We start from the raw sequence: 14,277 nt of genomic DNA on the forward strand, positions 1-14,277 counted from the left end.
GAAGTTAGGGTTAGGCACCCTTAAGGAGGGTTGGGGGGGGGGGTTAGGTTAGTAGATACTCACCTATCCACGATCGGGATTTCCAGCGCTGTCGGCCTTCTGCTGCTCGGAACTCTGCTGATGTCGGGCTACCGCTGACGGGAATCGAACCATGCAGCTGGCGGTATTTCATACCCATTCCCCTATACCACCTTCTCATCAACAATATCTCCGGTTTGCTATACTACAGCAACATTACCAATTTCAGGCTCTGTTCTTTCAACAGCCCCTCGGGTCTTTACCAAGACCATGACAGTTATAGCGAACTCTTCTTAGTCGCCGAGTGTCAGTTCACTCTGCAATGCAGACCTTGGAATCAATGGTGTCCATCTTCGACATGGAGTTTTTTCCAGTTTCACTCCAGGCCCCTACAACACCTGATCCTGTCCAGGTAGAATGGGCTACCCCATCTGCTCAGATCCCAGACAATGAGCCTCTCCCCAGAGGTTCGCCTGTCCCTAGCCTGGTAGCTACAGACATCCTATTTGGACAAGGGTCGCCCCTTTTGGAACCCGAACTAGGCTCTCCTCACCACGGACGCAAGCCTCAGAGGGTGGGGCGCAGTAACCGGTCAGCACTCCTTCCAAGGCCAATGGACTCCAGTCGAGGCAGTGTTGCCAATCAATGTCCAGGAACTTTGAGCCATCTACAGAGCTCTCACTATGGCTCAGGATATTCTGAAGAACAGGCCAGTACAGGTACAGTCTGACAACGCCACAACAGTGGCCTACCTCAATCACCAGGGGGGCACTCAGTCAGTGAGCAATGACAGAAGTGTCCCGCATTCTCAATGGACCAAACATAATCTCCCAGCCATCTCCGCAGTGTTCATCCCGGGGATTCTCAATTGAGAAGCAGATTTCCTCATGCCTTCACGACATGCATGCAGGAGAATGGTCTCTACAGCCAGAAGTCTTTCAGTATCTGGTGGACGGATGGGGTCTACCAGAAGTGGATCTCATAGCCTCAAGACACTACAACAAACTTCCAGTTTATGGAGTCAGGACAAAGAACCCTTCATAGATGCATTGTTGGTGAACTGGAACTTCTATTTGGCATATCTCTTTCCTCCAATATCCCTGCTTCCTCAAGTGCTTTGAAAGTTCAGGAAGGAGGGGGGCACAGTCCTGTTGACAGCTCCGGCTTGATCCAGATGCCATTGGTACTCCGATCTTCAGACTCTCCATAGACGTTCCTCTTCAACTTCCTCTATGAGTAGACCTGTTGTTTCAGGGTCCATGTCTACATCTGGACCTAGCCCGTCTGTCTTTAACGGCTTGGGTCTTGAGACATCCCTCCTAACGGCTAAGGGTTTCTCCAGCTCTGTAGTCCAGAACGAGGTGATTGTGTCAGAACAGCCTGATGGAAACAGGGTGTCTACAAAGCGAAGAAAGCAGAGAGGGGTATGTGAAGAGCGGAAGTATTCCATTTGCCTCAACCCAAAGAGAGAGGGTAAATTGAATCAAAGGATGGCCGAAGCAGGTCTGTAGATCTCAGGTAACCAGGGGAGGAAGCTAAGTCCCATGTCAGGGGGTAAGAGCACTTTCAATATCCACCCATTTCTTTGTACCAGGATTAGAAAGCCAAAATGTAATGTAGCTGAGCTACATAATAATAATTCCGCACTAGCGGGAAACCCAAACCTCCATTATTCAAAGATTTCTGGAGACTTAAGGTGCATACACACCAGGACGTTATTAGCATGATTTGGCCAAATCAGAACGACAAATCGGGCATATCGTGCAGTGCGTATGCCCAATTTGCGCACTCCTGCGGTCGCATGCGATATCGTGTGATTGACTGTGCAGCACGACCAATCACACGATATTGCATGTGAGGCTGTATAGATTAATGAAGGACGGAACAGTGATTGTTCCGTCGTTCATTAAATCTTTTAAGTGTGTACTGGCAATCATTCGATGTCCATGGTGAAGGCAAATCGCCCTGAACAGCGGCACAATAGCTGGTCGTTTAGGTGTGTATCCAGCCTATATCTTTACAACATTACAGGTTGAGTCTTCCATATCTAAAATGATTGGGACCAGGGGTATTTTGGATATCGGAATATTCCATATTTTGGAATATTTGCATACCATAATGAAATATCTTGGGGATGGGACCCAAATATAAACACAGAATGCATGTATGTGTTATATATACCTTATACACACAGACTGAAGGTAATTTTATACTTTATTTGTGTGCATTAAACAAAATTTGTGTACACTGAACCATCAAAAAGCAAAAAGGTTTCACTACCTCATGCGAAAAATATTCTGTATTTTGGAATATTTGGATATGAGAGACTGAACCTGTAATAGTATTACAAATGAACTTTTTTTTTTTCCTGATTTGTATCCTTCAGTTAATAATGGTTTGAGAGTAGTTTGTTAGCTACTGGAGGCAAAGTATATAACTAAAATAGTATCCAACCTATCTACTTTTGCCCTGGATAATTCATCGGACTTGTATGGAGTGGTCCTGTAGTCAGGTCTCTCGTATGACTCTCCCCTCACTCTACCATATAACTTGGCAGCCATAAGGGCCCTGCTTACCATTGCAATATTAGTGTTGCTCTTCCCAGAGTAACATTACATTACAGCATCCCTGGCCTGACTGAAAACCAGACATAAACTGTGCTTGCAATTCAAGAAATTGGTACAGGAAAGACAGGACTCCTGAATGTTTCATTAATAAGAGCTTTTGTCATTATTCTTAGTCAACAACCACAATATCTGATTAACATATAATTTCAATACATCACAAATCACACAATGCGAGTTACTTTGTAAAAACAGGTTTTACTTAGAAAACTAATGAGATTTGCAGTAAACAAGTATAATCAGAATCAGGACACTGTTCATTGAAGATATATGTAGGTTTCAGTGCTTCATCTCTATCATGTATCGTGAGGTTTCTCCAACATTTTCAGTCCCAGCCTCCCTAACATTAGCAGACTGTGGAGCAGAAAACAAAACATGTAAACAACAATTGTATCCTTATTAACCACTTTATTTTATTTTTTTTCCCAAAAACCTCTCTGAAATTTTTTTTTTTTTTATTGAATTAGGTCAAGAACATCAATTTAAAACGTATCCAACACGGATTTAATTTTTTTTTTTAAAAACACAGCATGGTTGGGCCCACTGCTATAGCGTTCGCACACCATAGACTTCAATAGGGTAATCGCCAGCTGTGAGTGCTCGAAGCCTGGCAATTGCTGCACTATGCCGCAATGCGTGCGCACGTTTGGGCACATCGTGGCAACGATGAGGCTGGCTACATCTGTACATATATCTCAATCCATGAACCAAAACCCCATTATTTATGTATTTTTGTGAGTGATTTAACAATGGTGAGTTCTGAGTTTTCTGTTTTTAGTTATTTAAGCAGTGTGGTCACAAGCCACTTGCACCCCAGGCCTGTGAATGGCGAGTGCAGGTTTGCACCCCAAATCTGGGTGTGGCGAGTGCAGTGGTTTTCGGACTTTGTTTATTTGGTTAATTTTTAATTAGCCGTTTTGTGATCACCGCTTTCTCATGCACCCCTGTGCAAGCTCATTTATATTAACCTCTGTCAGCTGCCTTCTTGGTAGTATGATAGAAGCTGTATGGTGACTGTCTTGCCTTTAAAAAGCCATAAGTTAGTTGGCAGGTGAGCTTTAAACCAGTTAACATTTTTTCAGTTTAAACTCTGTGATAGCAGCTACCAGGTTTCCATAAGTATGACGGATAGTGTAGGACCTGCACAGAAATGGGGTCCCGTGATGTAGGCTGCAGGCTTAACTGCATTGATAAATCCATGAACCAAACCCCTATTATTTATGTATTATTGTGAGTGATTTAACAATGGTGAGTGCTGAGTTTTCAGCATATATAATAAATATATATTTGAGAGAGAGAGAGAGAGTGTCGGGGCTCTGCTGATGCCACTTACATGAAGGGGTGGTCAAGTGGGGGGGACAGCACGCTGCTTACACCCGGCGGCTGCAGAGGACAGAGCAGCCACCGGTGGACTGTTGCCTCTAGGTAGGCAGCGGTGAGGGTAAGTGGAGAGGTGATGAGGGATTCGTGGAGGACAGAGGGCTAACTTTTTACCCCGTCGGGTGTTGGATTCGCGGGGCTGTTTTCTCTAGTCAGGCAGCGGGGGGCTAGAGGACAGCATGTTTTCTATTTTCTCGGTGGCTGCTCCTTCCTGTTGCAGCCACCGGCTATGTGTGCCAATGGGCTGTATAGCTAGGCGGCGGGGGGTAAGGGTACGGAGAGGTGGACAGTGCGGTTAGTTAGTTTTTTTTTCCCTGGTGGCTGCTCCATCTCCTTTACAGTCGCCAAGTTGGGGTGTGGCGGTACCGGGCTTCCTGATCACTGCTTCCTACCAGTGATCGGGACAAGGGGAGGAGCAATAGCTGCAGAGGAACCAGGAGGTCTTTCTGAGATGGGTGGCTGCTGGAAGTTAACTTCCAGCAAGCTGCCCACTGGGCATTTGACTGGTCGCATCAGATGCGACCATGTCAGGGAAAGCCCAGCCTGGTGTGGTCGCATCTGATGTGACCATGCCAGGCAACTGGTTGAAGACAGCTAAACCTGAACTATAAATCCGTCCATGTGAAAAGAGAACTATTACCTTAAGGTGCATGCACACTGGATGATATACCGTTCAGTGTGTAAGCAGTAAACTATGGACGATGCACGCTCCCGCGGGTCGTTAACGATATCCCCAGTCGTCTGAACTTGCAGAACAATATAGTTAGCGATGCCATGCTGGGCCCACTCCAACCGTTGTTGCTGGCATCGGCAAGTGTGTATGCACTTATCGATGCCAGCACCCCCGCAGCTGCCGCTCACTGGACACATCGTCCAGTGTGTATGCGACTTTACAAATGAGGAACTTGTTACAGATCTTCCTAGTGAAACAAGGATTTTACGATTCCAGCCCTCATAGAAGTTTATACTGCACTCACCATTCAGGTTGCATTCATTTTCTTTTTAGGACACCTAACCTAGGCGGTGGGATAATCTTGTGATCTAGAAGATTCTGGCTAGATAGAGACATTGGTGTACAAGCTAGATACCATAGTGCGGAGTGAAAATCCTACGTTTCATCATATCCCAAAGGTGTCTCTATTCACCAGATCTGGTGACTTTGGAGGCCCTGGAGTACACGGACCTCATTGTCATGTTCGTGGTGGCAGCACGAGAGGAGGTTAGCTTTGTAACATGGTGTGCTATTCTGGTAGTAGCCTTTAGCAGATGGGTAGCCTGTGGCCAGAAAGGATATTATGATTCAGAGACAAACATGTTCATCTCTGTCTTTTGCCAGTCGCACGACTGTGACTTTATGCAAATGTCACTACAAAGCCCTTCCCTGGTGTACATCCATGCATCCAAAGGACTGAGATGCTCACTGCCAGCACCTGTATACACTGAAATACAACTTGTCTTTAGGAGCACCATCCCTATGACAGGTGCAGATTCTCAGCCTGCATACGGCCTCCTATGTGAACGATTCTGTACACAACCACTATCCACGACACTCCGATAGAACACCCATAAGACAGACCATTGCCCAGGATTGCCCCATACATTTTTAGAACATTTCTGAGACCATGCATCTCCCTTGCAGAAGGTATTTCCATGCATATAACAGGAAACCTTCAGTAGAAAGTACGCACCTGGCACCAGCAATTAATCCAGCTGGCATGAATTTCCCAGAGTTGTAGAAGCGGTAGCCCATTACGCCCGCTAATGTGCCTGATGCAACTGGAACATAAAGGAGGAAGGGTAATCATATGCTGAGTACAGCTAGCAGTTGTGTCTGAAGACTGTGCTACCAATTATTTGCATTCATTTAGACTTTGTTTTGGGATTTAGGTTATATTCACAAAATGAATATTAAAACGGCATAAACCTTTTGAGAAGTACATAATTTCAGATATACTGTAATGTAGTATTTTGTGTCAGCGTACGAAACCAGAACACAAGAATATCTGCCACAACTAAGTGATCAGTCATCCTCTAGGTTGTTTCAAGACAAAATGTATACATAGTGAAAATTAATTTGAAATCAATCTTAAAAATAGATTACTGGTATATTGTCAGATATAGTTGAAGTAATACATTAGTCTCTGAGTTCTAAACTTGGTATTATTATTGCAGGAGAAGAGAGGTATTTAGAAACGTACTCAGTGAAACTAATACATTCTTTGAATCCTGTGACATCTGATAGGCTCCTAGCCCAGCCAGACCTCCGAACAGAAGACCGGCAGCAAGAGATGGAACACTACCTGAAAAACACAACGGTCATTAGCACATGTGGAGAATGGCACTATTGCTCTACAAATTTGACTATGTAGCCTACTGTACATAGTAAATTTCAAGCTAAAGAACCTGGTTATTACATCTTTAATATAAGACTTAACCCCACTTCTTTCCAATTTTTCTTGAGCTGCAGGGTTTATGTTTAATTTATTTTATTTTTGCTTTAACGTGGCACTAAATATAACACTATAACGATGCTAGTGTTCCCGCTAGGTTGTTTTAGCTGGGGGCCGTGCCCTGCTCAATTTTAAAAGGGTAAAATGTGCCCTGCCCTTTTAGTAGCGCCCTGCTAAAACAGCCTGCCCTGTGCTTTACTCACCCACAGGCCGCAGTGTCCTGCGTGTGGGAAAAGTTGCGGTGACAGATTTCCGCCCGGTGAAGAGATGCACTACACATACGTATGGCTTTTATTCACCATGAGGGAAGAGCTTGGGGGAAGCCTAGCACCTCCTTAAGTGCTGGGCACGCCCCCAAGTCTGACGAATTTGTTGGTGTGCTACAAGGACATGCCCCCTTCCCGATTGGCCACACACCCTTTTCGGGTTAGGGGAAAGTTAGGTACTAGGGGGAGGTGTTAGGGTTAGGCTGCAGGAAAGGTGGGTTAGGAGACTTACCTAATTGGGTCGGGATTCTGACTGTAGGTATGCCGTTGTCTGTATTCTGACTGCCGGCATCCCAACCGCAAGGATCCCGTACACAACTCATTGGAAACTGTAGGGGATGATTCCACAATGGGTGTACCTAATAAAGTGGTCACTGAGAATGATTAAACACACATACTCTTAGAACATAAAAACGTATATAAATATACTTTCATATTGTCACACTTTGTCAGTTTGTTATATGGGGGAGATCTACCAGAGATAGAGAGATGGATACCTGCACAGCAATTGATTATATAACATGTTAGTTATATGCTAAAAGATCTCAAGATTTTGAGCAATATGAAGATAAACACTTATGCTGGGCATACACGATACAATTATCCGTCTGGTTGGAATGAAAACCTGGTAATGTATGGGAGCAAATGACAATCGTCCATTTGCTCACAAAACTGTAAAATGGCCAAAAATGGTCGATCAAACAAATTGGTTAAAACACATGGATTTAACCAATTTGAACAATTGTTTTTTTGGCTGTTTTCCTGTGTTTAAAACCATATGCTCAACTGTCATTTGCTCCCATACATTACCAGGTTTTCATTCCAACCAGCCAGATAATTGTATAGTGTATGCCCAGCATGAGAAATGATTACAAACTTACATATTGCACAGTGACTATGTAGCCAGAAGGTAAAACAATGAAGTAGTAACAGCATGTGTGTCCAGTCGGTGGAGTTCTTGCCTCATAGAACTGAGGGCCTGATTCAGAAGCGCTCGCAAAAAGTGTGCGCTCGTTTTTTTTAGGAGCGGCCTTCCGGCCGCTCACATAGCTGTTGGTGACCACCCACGGCTATAGCGAGCGGCCATGATGATGGTCGCGATGGTCAAGACCATCGGGCTTGCGACGAAACCCTTGTGGTAGGGTCTCGTGGCCGCAAGCCCCGGATAGCTTCTGGTTCAAATAGAGCCGGAAGCTCTCCCACTGGCATCACTGGTGATGTCAGTGGGCCGCCCACAAACGGCAGGCATTCGCATGGGAACGCCTCAGTTTGTGAAGCCACCCCCCCACCACGCCTACAAAATGGGGCGAGACGTCGATCAACATCGACAGCCGCCCCTTTTGTAGCGAGTCCCAGAGCGAGTGCTTTTTGTGCTCGCTCCGGGGCTTGCACACGCCGTGCGTATGCATTGGGCCACCATCGACCCACTTGCGAGCGGGTCTGAATCAGGCCCTGAGGCCAGGAGTTCAATCAGGGCCCTGTGTAGATTTTGTATGTTCTCCCCTTGTTTGCATGGGTTACCTCCAAATTTGTTTCACAATTTAAAAAAACAGAATTTGCTTTGAATAAAATTTAACTGTACTATGTATATGTGGTAGGGAATATGGATTGTAAGCACCACTGGGTACAGGGACTGATCTGAATGGCTAAATTCTCTCTGTAAAGCACTGTGCAATATGTGTGCGCTATATAAATAACTGGTAATATACAACAAACTACACTGAAATAAAGACCACTACTGACCTCTAGTGGTAAACTCCAAGTATATGCTATTTTGTAAAAGTGTTGTACACATTACATTGTATTAATATCACAGTGTAAAGTATTGAAAACAAAAAAAAAGGATAGTACTACAAAAAGAAAAATGCAATGCTCTGTACAGGAGATGAATCAATATTCAGAACACCAATTTATAATTACATTTACAGGAAAATTTACAGTTGCACAGGAAAATGACCAATGTTTGGCTACATAATATACTTTGCATTGAATCGTCCCCTAACCCTAAAGCTTGGTAAACAGTGGAGCGATATCGGCCAAAATGGAATTTCCAGCCAAATCGGAATGACATATCAGCTGGATTGTTCAGTGTGTACGGCCAATCTGCGCACTTCCGCATTCGTTAGCGATATCTTCCAGTCGGCCATGCTACACTGCCAACCAGACGACATTGCATGTGGCGTCATGTAAGGTAATTTAGGACGGAACTAGGGAATATTTCGTCCTTCATTAAATCGTTCTGATGTGTACCGAGGATACGATATATCAGCCGGGTACACGTCGCTCTAGTGCGTACCGAGCTTAACCTACACAACTGTAGCATTTCTTGTAGCAAAATAAGAGGAGAGCGACAAATATCAGAGCCTGGCAACACTGCAGATTAATCGGCGATGTTAGCGTAGGGCATGCACTGGTCCTAAATGAAGTGATGTGCATTCCCTCTCTACAACTGCAGTCATTTAACATCTTCTAGAAGCAGCATTGAAAATTAGTTTACAGAGAAACCAATATTAGCATGGTTTTAAATAGCAAAGTGCTTGTGTGTGATACCAGGAGCACCCATGTTATTACATGGGTGGGGCTGGCTGAAACAGAGACCTTATAGGGGCAGTTGGAAATAATTCCAGTGGAGACTAGGGGCTTTATTTACAAAGTAATGCTGCTTCCTGGCAGGTTGCAGGTAAAAACTTAAAACGGCACCCACGGTCAGTATAAAGCATGGCGAGCTTTCCACTGACTGCGGGTGCCGCTTTAAATATTCACCTGCAACTGGGAAGCAGCGGCTTAGTAAATAAAGCCCCTAGTCTCCACTGGAATTATTTCCAACTGCCTCTATAACTTCTCTATCACAGCCAGCCCCTCCCATGTAATAACATGGGTTCTCCTGGTATCACACACAAGCAGCTCCTCCAGGTCATTCATGTACTCTGATCATTTGCAACTCCTGGTGAAGTTAACTCAAGCACTTTGCTATCAGCTAATCAGTGACACCCTCTCTATCACTTGAATATGAAGGAGAAGCACAGGGGGAGGGGAGAATGAGTGGAGAGCAGTGTAAAACATGATTTAGTGTGTATGTCATTACTGAAAGCATTTGTCATTTACTTTCTCGCTTTCCGATTAATGGATTTCCAGATAGAAGATCCCACAATATGTATCTTCATCAATCAGACTTGTAGGATTTAATATTGTCAGTTGTAAATATAGTATGCAAATAGATCAACAATAATCTCCACAATTGTACAATGCTATGGTTAATACAAGAGGCTTTATAAATAAATACTAATAAAGAATAATTGTTATCACATTACCAATTAATAAGTGTTCCATTACACTGTGATAAATAGGACTTTCAGGTTCTTGGTTCAGAATAACGTGTACAGTATTTACAAACATACAATATTCATATTATTGGTAAGATTCTTACCATGAAAAACATACCTGCCTTTACATAGCCAATAACTCCTCCCGAAGCAACCAGGGCGGCATAGCTAAAACCAAACCACTCTATGCCCATTCTAAAATAGAACACAATATTATATTAGAACAGTATAACCAGGGATTTCTAGAGGCTCAGTCAAGGCTCTAACTGTCCTAAGCATGATTAAACTGAGCGGCTGTCAAACAATAAAGCAAAAATTAAGATAGATACGGCTTGAATCATAAGTAGCTAAAGCTGGGTAACCCAACATTGACATGGGTTCCAGATGTGGGTTGATATAGGTTCTACTAGAAGTATCTCTGGAGCTAAACTTGCTGGCTGGCATACGTAGTCAGCTTTGAGTCAGTGAACATATAGCAGGCTCCATTAAGTACTTAAGTTTGATCTGTAACAGTACCAGTGGCGGATGTAGACTTTTCTTTTAGAGAGGCAGTTTGCCGTTTAGTTCCAAATCCTTGCAGGCTCTGTGCCGTACTATACTATACGTCACACAAATAAATGTATTTTAAGATCAGGTTTGTTCTTTGCTTTATTTTAAATAAGACACTAAATAGCTATAAAAATCACAACAACAGTGTTCTCCCCAGAAAATATTTCCAGCCGGGTGGCATCAAGTAGCCGGGTGGGAGCTTTTGCAATAATAAAATGTTTTAAACCCTGACCCAACGATTTACTCTTGAAATAACATTTTATATATTGATTCTCCTCTTATTATTAGAGGCCCAGTCGTCGGATTATGAAAAAGCTGCAAAGTCTGTAGGATCAGTTCCTTTTTATACAGCTCCCAGATACTGTCCCCACTTGCAGGTTCCCAAAGTGCCGGGTGATAGGCTGTTTCTTGCCAGGTGGTACACCCGCATAAAACAGCCTGGGGAGAACACTGAACAATAAACCAAAAAGTGAAATAGAGTATTCAACAAGAAAAATACAAACAAATCAGTAACTTTTTACAATACATAATCCAATCCTCGATTCCAACTGTGCAAAGCAATCAGTCACTCTGTCCAGGTTTACTGCAATTTCCCAATGAGTATGTACAAGAGCGAAACCAGTTAACCTCTCCTGATCCATTTGGTTTATTTTGGAAATACATGTGTATAATAGATGTCATTGAAGCAAGGCAAATAGCACTAACCCACTGTTACAGCAGCAACCCAGCCATGATTTCTTGCCAATTTTGTCTAACTCTAACCCTGCCTTAACCTATCGCTTTTAATACAGACAGAACCTGTGCCAGTGAACTGTAATTCATCTTTAGTTCTAAGGTCCTGATTCAGAGGCGCTCGCTATTCGCTAGGCGCTCGCTCTGAATCAGGGCGGATTTGTTTTAAAAAAAATCCGCCTCCAGGGAGCTCGCATAGCTGTCTGTGACCACCCACAGCTTGTGCGGGCGGCCTGGCAATGGTCACGATTATCGCGACCATCGGACTTGTGACAAGACCCTTGTGGTAGGGTCTCGTCCACCGCAAGCCCCAGTGAACTTCCTGCTCTAATAGAGCAGGAAGTTCACTACTGACATCACGTGTGATGTCAGTAGGGCCGCCCACAAACGGCAGGCGTTCGTTCGGGAACGCTTCCGTTTGTGCAGCCACCCACAAAACGTGGCGAGCTATCGATCAACATCGACAGCTGCCCCATTTTGCTGCAAGCCCCGAGCGAGTGAAGTTCTCACTCGCTCCGGGGCTTGTGCATGCACTGCCTGACCATCGACCCACTTGCAAGCGATATGCGCTCACGTGCGGGTCTGTATCAGGCCCTAAGTCTTACCAGGCTGTTTTGTTTGACACTGAAGTGCCTGACTTCTTATACACCACTTTCACACTGCCAGCAATAACCCAGGTTATTGCACATAAAAACGTAACAACCCGGGTTACTGTGCAGTGTGAAAGGGACAGGTTGAAATAACCCAGCATTTCAACCCTGGTAATGAGCAGGGTTGAACACGGGTTCACTCCGGCTTGCGATTCAGCGTGAACAGGTAACCCGGGACCCATTCACAGCATAATAAGAACCGGCGATGATCTCATCTCCAAGCGCCAGATCAGCACGTGATGGCTGTAACGTCATTACCGGGTCGAGCCGGCAGTCTGAAAGGGGTCTCAGCTCGGCATTGCCATGTTAAAGGGGTATTATTTAGCACTAGCACATGTCTTCATGGCACAGAATATTGAAAATTATGGTCAAAGAGAAAATGGTTATTACTTAGTTGCAGAATACAAACTGCAACTTTCAGTTTAAATTGGTTATGTTTATTTGACTTGTTTACAAATGCTATTAGGGGAGAGGAAGTTACTGGTCTATACAGCTGCTTATACAGACCAGTTTATTGATAATAATAGGTCAGACATTTATTAGGATGCACAACAATGGAAATAAAAGACAAGTGTAACAGTCAAAAAATAAACATCTTAAACCTCCTATATTAGGGTCAGAGTAAAGCTGGCCACACATTAGACCAACTTACATCCAACCAGCCAACTTGTTGATTGGTTGGAATGAAAACCTGGTAAGGAATGAAAGCAAATGACAATCAGCAATTTGATCCCAAATGCCGGAAAATGGACCAAAACTGTTGTTTGAACAAATACTTTAGATCAAACATTTAACAAACTTGTCTGATGACCATTTTCATCTGTTTTCTGGCATTTAGGAGCAAATTGCTGATCATCATTTACTCCCATACGTTACCAGATTTTCATTACAACCAATCAACAAGTTGTCTGGTTGGATGTAAGTTGGTCTAGTGTGTGGCCAGCTTAAGGCAGGGTGCATGCTAGCATCAGGAATGTAAGCAGTTACCTCTCTACAAAATAAAAACAAGACCTGCAAATTGTCACATGAAAGTGAGCAGATTACTGTGCTGTCTAGGCCTCAGACCCCTTCGTAGCTGACCCTACCTACATGTACTGCCAAGGAGCCATTGCTGACCCTACCTACATGTACTGCCAAGGAGCCATTGCTGACCACAGGAAGTGAATATTTGTATAAGAGTACAGCAAATAACGTGCTTGGCACCAGAGAAGCATTGCCAGGCCAGCAGCATACCCAGGCCCAGGCCTACACAGTCTGTCCCGACACACGCGTCAGTGCCGATAGGACATCTCCCAGTCCTTATCCTGCACAGCAGACACACGCACAGGACCAGCCCCCGGTTACTGGAGGTGTCTGTGTGTCACTGATTGCCCAGCACAGCGCCTACATTACACAAGGCTGCAGGTATACTCTTCTGTCAGTGTCCCCTGGCTGCTCCTGTGAATAATAACCATGCACTCACCTGACAGTCACTGGGACGCCGCTCTACGTACAATACCACAAATCTGCGGGAGGTCAGCACTCAGCAGCTCCAGATCACACGCAGCGGTACACCAGTGCAGGGAGAGGAGGACACTGGTCTGTGGTGGTCACATGATCTATCCCAGCGTCACGTGACTGTGTGTGTAATTGTATCCTGCCCACCCATGATAAGCAACTGAGTTCTGTGTCTGTTCTTCCACTATTCTGTTGAATGTTCCCGTCTGTCAGCACAGATAGTGCATTGATGGATTGAGTCATATTAACTAAAACTTCATTCAGTTTAATAGTCATTGCACTTAAATATTGATTTTAGTCTTGAATAAGATATTGGTTGTGCAAATTTGGATGAACATCTTGACAACAATAAAAACACACAGCTGGACTCTAAGCTAGTAGATATTGTGAAATGGCAGAAGAAAAGATATAGTCAGGAATCGATCATGAATATAAAAATATTTTTATATACCTTTAATACAGTATGGTGTGACTATTATAACAATAATTCCATCTGGAGATACTCCACATAATAACACAGAAAAAACGCTTAAAAGTCCAACCTATTCAATTAGCAGCAATTCAATTAAAGGATAAATGTTTCACTTGGGTCCATTTGCTGAGAAAAATAGTACAAATTTGCAACCTGATGCTGTCAGCTGATTTTTACTGTGTAAATCCCACAAGTGGTGATCACTGTTCAATAACAAAGTTAATTTGAATATACAGCCAAATGTTTACCCCATTCAGTAAATGATCACTGTCTCGGGAGGGTAATAGGCTGCAGCTCAGCCGGGTTATGTTTTGAT

General features: G+C 43.9%; 1 protein-coding gene across 3 annotated transcripts; it reads right to left on the reverse strand.

Annotated features, from left to right (window-relative positions):
- Nucleotides 1-2,820: 2,820 nt before the first annotated feature.
- Nucleotides 2,821-13,616, reverse strand: LOC148524742 (transmembrane protein 14C-like). Of its 3 annotated transcripts, none has more exons than XM_088471659.1 (6): nucleotides 13,455-13,616; nucleotides 10,166-10,256; nucleotides 6,971-7,097; nucleotides 6,221-6,322; nucleotides 5,711-5,798; nucleotides 2,821-2,996 (listed from the first exon to the last, which is right to left on the reverse strand). In XM_088471659.1, exons 2-6 carry the CDS (start codon nucleotides 10,253-10,255, stop codon nucleotides 2,939-2,941), a joined length of 465 nt encoding a protein of 154 aa, XP_088327785.1. In that variant the 5' UTR covers nucleotide 10,256; nucleotides 13,455-13,616; the 3' UTR covers nucleotides 2,821-2,938. The 3 variants fall into 3 exon arrangements, with proteins under 3 accessions (XP_088327785.1, XP_088327786.1, XP_088327787.1); XM_088471660.1 differs by having other exon boundaries at nucleotides 6,971-7,067; nucleotides 13,455-13,615; XM_088471661.1 differs by lacking the exon at nucleotides 6,971-7,097 and having other exon boundaries at nucleotides 10,180-10,256; nucleotides 13,455-13,608.
- Between the last annotated feature and the right edge of the window lie 661 nt (nucleotides 13,617-14,277).

Source organism: Taudactylus pleione, unplaced genomic scaffold (genome assembly GCF_031769625.1).
Source record: "Taudactylus pleione unplaced genomic scaffold, aTauple2 ptg000116l, whole genome shotgun sequence".
Classification (NCBI taxonomy): domain Eukaryota; kingdom Metazoa; phylum Chordata; class Amphibia; order Anura; family Myobatrachidae; genus Taudactylus; species Taudactylus pleione.